This window comes from Paroedura picta, chromosome 2 (genome assembly GCF_049243985.1).
Source record: "Paroedura picta isolate Pp20150507F chromosome 2, Ppicta_v3.0, whole genome shotgun sequence".
NCBI classification, from domain to species: domain Eukaryota; kingdom Metazoa; phylum Chordata; class Lepidosauria; order Squamata; family Gekkonidae; genus Paroedura; species Paroedura picta.
Window position 1 is genome coordinate 78,142,011 of NC_135370.1, and position 10,572 is coordinate 78,152,582.

Sequence of the window (10,572 nt, forward strand, 5' to 3'; positions counted from 1 at the left end):
TGGCAGACTATGTGTTCTAACTACGGAGGGTCACACCAATTATATATGCTGAAAGAGATTTTGACACTATATCTAATAGCCACTTGCTGACCCCTCAAGTGGATACTGAAATGCACAGAATATTATTTAGGGCTTTGCACACCTTGGCAAAAAACACAAAACTGGAAAATAACACAACAACAAAAAAACCCCAAAACAAATGCACACTAACTTCTCAATATAAAAAACCCAAAGAGCTTTGAAATCTGAAATTGGATGGCGTGAGAAATTGACACAGCATTACGATCCTGATCTTAATGAGACCCTGCAGCACTTGGGGAATTAAGCTTCTCTACAGCTGCAGGGAAAGCAAACAGAACTGGGAGATCCATCACACAACTTGTGGCCAAGTGTTTGATGTGGTTTTGCCCTAAGATACTAGATACTAGAAAAATGAACCAAAAACACACAAGTACTCAGTCAGTACTACCGTGACATTGCAGAGTTGGTTAGGGGACATCCTCTCACTGAAGGGACTTGGGTAACGCTGCTGAATGGGGACTCTAATATGAACAGGCTTTGGACAGAGGATCTATGGAACAAAGTGAGGGAAAAAGCCCAAATTAGCAACACAAAGATCTGTTTTAAGCTTTGAGCTATCAACTGATTTGTCAAGCTTCCAAATACAAGGTTGCTTCTTAAAAATTAACAGGTTTAATTTATTTAATTAGCACTTCCTCATCGCAACACTTAAAATGTAAAACAGCAAAAAGCAAAAGACTGAAAACAGAAGCACTTCCTAAGAAGCAGGTGAGTCCAATATCCAGCAGAACATGCAACACATACTGGAGTCAAGTCCTTGCCGGGGTCTAAAAAACAACCACTGCCTTTTGCAGAACAAATGCTGGGGGGCAAACATCAAGTTTCAGGCATTAAAGCAAATATAGACAGGCAGAAAACAAGCAAAGTTTTTAGGCAAGCACATCACAGCACAAAGGGAGACCAGAGAGGGGGAAGTGAGTGTAAATGTGCACACAAGCACTCCAAGGGAGATGAAATAACCACATCAGAACACTCTCACCTATGCAGATGCTAAGGTGGAGGCCATCCATTTTGCTGCACAGGAGAGCACAGCTTCCCTCCTCCCTTCCCTCCACAGCTCCTTACTAACTGCTTGTGCCAGAAGGGCCAGATGAGAAGCAGTACCTGCTGGTTGAAGTTGGGCATGGAGGGCTGCTTAGGAGGTGTCCCAATGGGAACAGCTCTGACAGGAGGGCTGCCGATGACTGGCGAGGAGGATCGCCTGGGTAGAGCACGTTCCGAGACATCCTGCTCCTCTTCTCGAGCCTGTGGAGGCCTCTGTGGCAGGGCATACTCCAGCACAGACACCGAAGGCACCTCCTGCATGTAAGAGGAGGCAAGAAACATCCACTACTTACTTTTTAAAACTGTGCAATTGGACAGAGAAACGGGGAGGCTGCAGAGTAACTCAAACTCGTTTTCGAGGAGTAGGAGTGCGAGTGACATATGTTCAAAACCAGTGCATGAAAAAGTACTTTGTGAAAAGTACATATGAGGAATACAATGAAATTTCTCAGCTGAGATTTAGGATCATGCTTCATAATACAGCCCTGCACAGTGGAAACTGACTTGGGAGTAATGAAATTTTAGCTCTCTGAAAAAAATCACCTCAAAGGTCATCTAGTCCAACCCCCTGCACAAAGCAGGAACTCACAACTACTGGCCCACCCCTAGAGATCCCAATTTCATGTCCAAATGACCCCCCCCCCAAAACAAATCTCCAGAATCCAGTCTGTCAGATTTCTGTCAGATGACTATCTAGTCTCTGCTTAAAAACTTCCAAAGAAGGAGAACTCTCCACTTCCTGAGGAAGCCTGTTCCACTGAGGAACTGCTCTAACTGTCAGGAACTTCTTCCAGATGTTTAGACAAAAATTCTTTTAAATTAATCTCAACCCATTGGTCCAACCCTTGGGACAACAGAAAACAACTCAGCTCCATCTTCTATATGACAGCCTTTCAAGTATTTGAAGATGGTTATCTTATCACTTAGTTGTTTTCTCTCCAGACTAAATGTATAGACAGATCCAAAATTAGCACCCTCTCTCCCACAGCACAGTAGAGTGATCAAATGACCAGATGTGCACGTGATGTGTGGAGATACTAGACTGTGCTTTGGAATAGCAGTTTTCTTCCGTGTACCTGGCCCACCCACAAATGCTGCAATAAAGCAAGATATGACCAGTCTAATCACTTTCTCATGGAGGGCTTCTCTTCTTTTTGCAATGCCTTTGCTCTGTTAGGACACCTTCCATTACATCCATACCATTACTCTCACACCCCAATCTGTCTTTTCCCAGATTTACAGAGTCATTGCACACAACCTTACAAAAACATTAAATAACCAAATGAGGGGAAATGTCAGTTTCCTGGAAAAGCTGAGCATTCTTTTAAGGGAACAAAAAGAAAGCAGAGCACTGCACCTGAGTGAGAAGGGGTCCTGTAATGCGTCTGAGAACAGAAGGGCCATCCCAGATACTTGAGTTGAGGCCACCCGGCTGCTGCAAAGACAGACATGTAGGGTTACAAATACAGGAGGAATTCCCCGGCCCCAGAAACCTCCAGGATTAGGGTATTCCTTCTCTGTTGTTCTCTGACCCTATCATCACCGGCTACACACCTGTACTAGGGAGTGGGTTTGCACGGCCTGCATGATAGCTGGGTCTTCCAGCTCATTATCGATCACCAGCTTGCTCAACCTCTCTGCCAGATTCTCTTCATGGTCTCCCAAGAGGTCCATCTCATCAGTGACTGTCTGATCCCCATGCTCTCCTGAAGATGTGGGCTTCTCTTCCAACTCTGCCAGTCGTTCATGTGCTTCCTGCCAATCATCATCTATAAAGGAGACGAAATGGCATTTGCTTGGCATTCATGCCATAACCCTCACATAGCACCTCCATACATCTTGCAGGCAAAAAAACTGCAATGGCAAATGACTTTACAGCCCATCTGAATTGCGTTGATGCAACCCAGGTCTGTGCCAAAGGGATAATCCACAGACAAGAAGTGAGGTCACATCAGTCCATTACACCAAAACAGAGCAGAAAATATACAAGAGCCATGGGAATGGGAAATCTATAAACAAACAAACAAAATTGGTGTATTATTTGTCACACAAGCTCACCAATTGCACCAGCTCCAAATGTGTCATCGTTGAACTGGTCAATATCTTCATCTTCCTCAGTCAAGGTCTGAAAGGCTTCTTCATCCTCATCCAGAGGACAATCCTCAAGGGACTTTAAAGTGAAAAAAAAAACAATTTAAATATTCCAGTAGTCTGGTATTTTAAAACATTCTTCTAAATACAGGAAGGATAGAAACTTGTTTAATTTTGGCAGATACTCCCCACCTTTAACCTCCCCGCAAATATGATAAAGATCATTCCCTTGTACCTGCTACCAAAATCACAACCTATTCCTTATGAAGAGGCATCAAACCCAGGAGAAAATAACCTCAATGTAGGAAAATTCATAGTCTGCAGTTTACGACTGTAACTGAAAACTGCTTCCTGTGTTATAAGCCAGAATTAACTACTCTTCCATAAGAATGACATTAATATATTTCCACTTTCCCCACATGCATGAGTATGTGAGGAAAAGGTCATTTCATATCTCAAACATTCATACATGAAGCAAAATATAGTTATTTGCATGCCCTTCTCCAAAATTCCAAATGCCTATTCCTTAAAAGATATTTAAAGCTGGCCTGCAAAATCTGTGGTCCACCAAGAAGGCTGGTGGTCCCCAGAAGCCTCAAGAAGCCACTCAAGAAGCCAACTCGAGTTGTGCAAAAAACATGGAAACTGCCACATATGTGAATGGCCAAAGTATTCAACTGGCAGGCTGTTTTTGGCATGGTAAGTAAAAAACACTGCACACCTGGACCAGAGGTTGTAACCCAGAGTGCACCTTAGGCTACTTCAGTTAATTGCAATGAAACAAAGCTACATTGTTGATAAATAAAGGTGGCTTGCTTATCATCAAGACCTGAAAAATATATTCGCAGGAACTAGCACAACATTTCTAACCTGCAGGATGACCAAGTGGCTTCTCACGGAACAGTAGAGGAGCATGCATTTCAAAATCTAGAGTTCAGACAAGAAGCCTTTGAAAAAGGGTTATGTCATATCAAGCCAACAGCCATTTTCACAACTGTTAATTTTACGACACCCGCACTACCTTAACGCTGCTATATTTTCCCATCCTCTTCTTACCAGGGTGTTGCATTAACTTCCTAGCAAGCACAGGTCCATACTGAAATTCAAATGCGTCTGTTAACATATGGGGGAAATGTAGCAGAACAAAAGTGTTAGTAAGACGCACTTTCTATTCCTATGTGTAAGAATGAGAAAAGATAAGTGTAGGCTGTGGTTGCTTAAATTACACGGACGTAGCTCACAACCTGTATTTTCAGAAAAATATATGGATGTTAGAAAATGTTGTATTCTATGCACAAGCAAGGCTGCAGTTCACAATCAGTTAGGATGCAGAAGTTTTGTTGGCTTTAAAGGCCAGGTGGTTTAAGGACCCAAACCCAAATATTTGTTTTCCATGAGGCACTGTCCTTCCACACAAGGGTAATAAATCCTTACTTAAAGAACTACATAATTTAGCAGCATTCAGATTCTTGCATCTTTTTTGCTCTCAGAATATGTCTGTCACAAAGAGTGCTTTAACTCATGAGCTGCATTTGGATTAAAATATTTCAGCTGCAGACCATCAGCACAAAGAAGCCTTTACTCAGCGCTCTTTAAAAATGCCGCTATATAAAATGAGCTGGATGATCTGTACAAAGCGGAAACTAAAGTAAGTTTGGAAACAAACATCCCCCTCCCGAATAATATCAACACAAACTCCTGCCGCTCATAATGGTTATTTAAAAAAAACAAAAACAGAAGCAAATAATACAGAATTTAAGTGTATTTGAAAATCTAATATGAGAAACAGAGATAACCTAACAGAGGAATTTCCACCCAGAGCTTACTCATAAATGTGGATGCAATGACCCACAGCTGAATTATTTCATTATGTCAGCATCCTAATATAATTCTCCATGATATCCTCACAGAACATTGCATGGATAGAATCCCTGTGTTGATCAGGAGACATCTTAGCCCAGGGAGGCATAACTATGTACGGGGGGGGGGGGGGGGATGAAAAGGCCATTTTACATTTCTTAGCCTTAAGTAAATTCTGTCAATTTCACTTCTGATATAAGAAGAGGAAAAAGGAAACCAACAACAACTGAACCTTTGCCTTCTTAGGATTCTAGCTCAAGACAGAATCTGAACATCCTTTTGTTAGTTTCACTTTCCTTTATTGATGGAACACTTGGACACTTTAAAAAAAACCCTCATAATATAGCAGTTTGATGTCTAGCATATGGAATACCACCTCATTTCAAAGAGAAATAAATATTGGTGCATTTTTATAACAATAAGTTTACACATTTTATATAAAGTACTGTTTAATTATCATTTTATAATTCTTAGTTCTTAATGCATTCAACATTTTACCTTGTATTTTGCTATCCCAGCATTTATTGTACTGGTCTAAATGACTGTAAATAAGTTGTTGTTGATTAATATCTCAGGAACAATCCACTCTGAGACAATTAACAGCTGTGATTAGTGCCTGAGCTATCTCACAACAGATGTGTGATCTCAGAAGAATACATGGATTCCCACAAGAAAGTTTACAACTAAGCATTTCATGTATGCATGGGGGGGGGGGAATGGAAAAGACCTTTAAAGTGTGCTATTATAGAATCATAGAATAACAGACCTGGAAGGGACCTCCTGGGTCATCCAGTCCAACCCCCTGCACAATGCACAGCATTCACAACCCTATTGCTCATCTGCCACCCCTTGAATCTTCACAGAATCAGCCTCTCCATCAGATGGATATCCAGCCTGTTTAAAAATGTCCAAAGATGGAGAACCCACCACCTCCTGAGGAAGCCTGTTCCACTGAGAAACTGCTCTGTCAGGAACTTCTTCCGGATGTCTAGATGGAATTTCTTTTGAATTAATTTCATCCCATTAGTTTTGGTCCATCCCTCCAGGGCAAGAGAGAACAACTCTGCTCCATCCTATATATGGCACCCTTTAAAATCCTTGAAGATGGTTATCAGATCCCCTCTCAGTCGTCTCCTCTTCAGGCTAAACAGGCCAGGTTCCCCCAACTTTTCCTCATACGTCTTGGTCTCCAAATCCCTCACCAGCTTTGTTGCCCTCCTACGGACACACTCCAGTTTGCTTACATCCCTCTTCAACTTGGGTACCCAAAACTGAACACATTACTCTAAGTGATGCCGAACCAGAGCAGAGTAAAGCAGTACCATCACCTACTGTGATCTGGACCCCATACTCTGTTTGATACAACCCAAAACCCTATTTGCCTTTTTAGCCACACTGCTGACTCATGTTCAATGTATGGTCTACTAAGATGCCTAGATCCTTTTTGCACATACTATTGCCAAGACAAGTCTCCCCCATCCTATATTGGTGTATATGGTTTTTCCTATCTAAATGCAGAACTTTACATATGTCCCTATTGAATTTCATTTTATTCTGTTTAGCCCAGTTCTCGAGCCTATCCAGATCATCCTGTATTCTGTGTTCTGTATCCTGATTCTGTCTTCGATTGTGTTTGCTACCCCTCCAAGTTGAAGAAGAAGAGTTGGTTCTTATATGCCGCTTTTCCCTACACGAAGGAGGCTCAAAGTGGTTTACAGTCGCCTTCCCATTCCTCTCCCCTTCCCGTTCCTCTTAGTATCATCTGCAAATTTAACAAGTACCCCCTCTATCCCTCATCCAAACCACTTGTCATTCTTCTCCAAGAGGATGCTGAACCATTAACAATCACCCTTTGGAACCAGGTACTGATCCACCTGACAGAATTAGGACCCATACCTAAGAGCTTATTTTCATTATATTTCTAGTCATTTTTACAGTATATATGCAAGACAATACCATTATGTTTCATCTGAATCAAGACAACTTTAGTTCAGTGCACTGAATCACATTTCCAGAATAGAATTCACCAGAAATAAGCAGGCTCTGAAGGAATGACAAGAACTCTTTGAAACACCGTCCTATATCAGATCATGTAACCCAGATCTGGTATTAATTTTCCTCAAATATTTTGCTATATGTTAGAAGGGAAATTTGTTAGTACCAAATCTGGGTTATATGACTGTGCACTTTAGACTGCTTCAGAAGCTAAATTTGATCTTCACAAATTACAAAACTTGGAGACACAATGAAGCAACATTTGACTCAGTTCATCATTACATTCCCAGGAGAACCCAGTGCACCAAACTAGCATGCTGTTTTGCTTTTTGATTATTTTTTGCTATCAACTCACAGCCAATTTATGGCAACCCCATGGGGTTTTCAAGGCAACATATGTTCAGAAGTGGTTTTCATTGGCTGCCTCTGTGCTGCAATTCTGACATTCCTTGGTGTCAATTATTAATTAGGGCTGTCCCTATATATCTTGTGAGATCTGACAAAGGACAGGTAGCCTGAGCTATTCACATCAGAAAGCATACTATACAGGTATGCCCAAATCACTACTGCAAACTGCCACAGGTTTTAATGAAATCCAAGTTGTCCTAGACCCCCCCCCCATTTAACGGGACTAGTGATAAGACCCTTTTGCACAGAACAAACAACTAATAACTATCTTTGTGTTTCCCCTACTACACTGGCCTGAGTGCAGCCTCCACATGCAGATGCTACAAAGAAAGCATACTAAAATGTCAATCTATTACTGGAACTATCCTCTTGTTTACTTTTCACTTCACCTTAGCAACACTGTTTCTAATGTTAATTTCTGCAGACAAAGAACACCCTGCTTAAAATTCACAAAGTTGATTCTTTTCTACAGGCAAGCCAGTTCCATCTCTCACCCATTCACATGAAGTGTTTCTACATGCAGAAGCACTGAATTCACTTACAGATGTCATCCTTTGCTACAGTATTTGGACGTTAATAGTATGGCTAGGGCAGAAACTGACTCCTATTGATCAAACCCTGATGGCTGACTAACCTACCAAGCTCCATGCTTACCATCCTAACCCATGCATTTGAGAGTGCAGCCTCCATTCCCTCTACATGGGAAACTCATGCCTTTTAACTCACAGTTTAATTTCAGTGCATCTACATAACGTTATGGATTGTACAGTCACCAGGTCTGTATGCTATTAACTGTGTTTCTGCATGAAGTGGCCCTCGGGAAAAGAAAACTGTCATAGGCAGGAACAAGTCTCCTCCCCCCTTTAGGGTAGTTAAAATGAAAGCAGTCAAAACAAGAGTTGGTGCACTCCACCAAGTCAGTTGTGGCCGAAGAATGCTTTAGATCAAACAGCAAGACATCGTTAGCGCAGGCTATATGCGCCTCCCTACAGCGTGCGCGGACTACGGCTCCTGGAACTGGACGAGAGCATAAGCGGGGCCTCCCCGGCTGCGGGGTCAGGCGACCAAGGGCTGCCTCACTTCCAGAGCCTAGACCGGCCGCTGCTCCCTCTACCCGGAGAGGACTTCCCGGGTCACTGTAGAAAGACCCTCCGGTCCTAGAGCGTCCCCTATGGTTCAGCACGCGCCACCGGAAAGTTCGGAAAGGAAACGAAGAGCCCAGAGCTTCCAGAAGGGTCAAAGGTCACCCACCGCGGGTGGTCCCGGCCGCGTCCACCTCTTCCGCTCGGTCGAGGCAACCCCGGTTTGCTACCGGCCGGGCAACACCCGCATTCCGCGAACCGGCGGCAGGCTCTCACCTGGTAGCGGAACATGGTGTGCGCAGGGCGCGGAGTCTCCCCCCACCGCCCGGGAGGCTCCGCGCGGACCCTACTCCCGCTCCAGGTCCCCGCCCCTTGCTACGCGTCGTGCGTCTTGACGCAACGACATAAGTTAACCACACAGATTTCCTCCTGCGTAGGTAAATCTACCGCGCGTGCGCACTGATTTGGCACTGTCCTAGTCCCGCTACCGCTTCGTTCTTCCGTGAGGGGGAGTGGCTTCTTAAAGGGCCAGTGCGCCGCAGTTCCTCCTCGGGCGAAAGGGAGCTGCGTCCAAGGCGCGAAGCGTCCCTTTGCAAGAGTGGTGTTAACTATTTAGTTAGGCCCTTCCGGTTCCCAGAAAAACGGAGTCTGCGGGACTTAGTTTCTGTCTGGCTTTCCAGCCCCCAAAAGCGGCGGCCGGAGTCAGGCTGCTCCCGGCAGAGGGCCCCCACAGCCTTTGCACGCCACTAGGCTATTGTCTGTCCAGACGAGTAAGGCGGGAAAAGTGCGGGAGTTTCTGCATCGGGAGAATCTCTCATGATAAAGGAGCACGCCCCCCCCCCAAAAAAAAATTGTGGCCTATAGCTGAGAAGGGGCCTGGAGGCGAGCCTGCGGTACCCTATGCGATGCTTTTTGCTTCTTCGGTGACTAGAAGAAGCAGAAAATAGCATTGCAAAATAAGCAAACATCAAAAACTGTTTCCTTTGCATAATGTATAGGGATCACATAATGCAGTTATCTTAGTGCAGATTTCCCGATTTTCTTTCAGCATTGCTTCAGAGTTGGGGTGCAGTTGGAAATCCCCCAAAAGAACAGCCTTGATTGCTCTTAGACCAATTCCTCCCTCATCCAGCGTCCTTATTCACACAGAGGTCAATCAGATGCCCCTGTACCTGGGCATGAACCATCTCCCCTAATCTTGCCTTCCTTCTAGTACTAGCATTTAGAGGTTTGCTTGTTTGATAGATTAAAGGTCTACTTGATCATGGTTCCTAGACATTGATAGACCTATCCTCCATGAATTTATCTCCTCAGATGAAACTATAAGAAGAACCAATTGTAGAAAAACAGCAAAAGCTTAAGCCGAAAGGGAGGAAGTGAGAAAATTAAAAGTGGATTTTCAAACGGCAGCAAGAATAGATAGTGAAGCTTACTGGAGTCAGAAATGCAAGCAATTAGAAGAAGATTTAAAAAAGGAAGACACAAGAAATACTTTCACACATAAAGAGATTTTGAATGCCATTTGCTGTGCACAAAAGCTTGAACAAAGATAAGGGAAGGAACTGACTGACCAGAGCATCAAGAAGAAGAAGAGAAGAAGAAGAGTTGGTTCTTATATGCCGCTTTTCCCTACCCGAAGGAGGCTCAAAGCGGCTTACAGTCGCCTTCCCATTCCTCTCCCCACAACAGACACCCTGTGGGGTGGGTGAGGCTGAGAGAGCGCTGATATCACTGCCCGGTCAGAACAGTTTTATCAGTGCCGTGGCGAGCCCAAGGTCACCCAGCTGGTTGCATGTGGGGGAGCGCAGAATCGAACCTGGCATGCCAGATTACAAGTCCGCACTCCTAACCACTACACCAAACAGGTGGCGGGAATACACAGAATTGTATGCAATGCAGAAAGGACATTTGCTGTCTTCAAAATGAAAAAGAAATAGAACTTGAACTGGCTATTCTTTAAGAGGGAGTTGAATGGGCCTTGAGACAATTGCAAAAAAAATGCATGTCACAA

At 43.8% G+C, this 10,572-nt stretch overlaps 1 protein-coding gene across 4 annotated transcripts in view; it reads right to left on the reverse strand.

Annotated features, from left to right (window-relative positions):
- PATL1 (PAT1 homolog 1, processing body mRNA decay factor) overlaps nt 1–8,987 on the reverse strand; it is a 24,782-nt gene extending 15,795 nt beyond the window's left edge. The window contains exons 1-6 of one of the 4 annotated variants that reach the window (XM_077321048.1): nt 8,838–8,987; nt 3,184–3,295; nt 2,680–2,894; nt 2,483–2,560; nt 1,186–1,380; nt 470–571 (exon numbers count right to left, since the gene is read on the reverse strand). In XM_077321048.1, the coding sequence (XP_077177163.1) occupies nt 470–571; nt 1,186–1,380; nt 2,483–2,560; nt 2,680–2,894; nt 3,184–3,295; nt 8,838–8,852 (717 nt within the window). In that variant the 5' untranslated portion in view covers nt 8,853–8,987. Of the gene's footprint in view, nt 1–469; nt 572–1,185; nt 1,381–2,482; nt 2,561–2,679; nt 2,895–3,183; nt 3,296–4,237; nt 4,277–8,837 lie in introns of those variants that run through there. The other 3 variants (XM_077321047.1, XM_077321046.1, XM_077321049.1) reach the window with 3 other exon arrangements.
- Nucleotides 8,988–10,572: the final 1,585 nt, after the last annotated feature.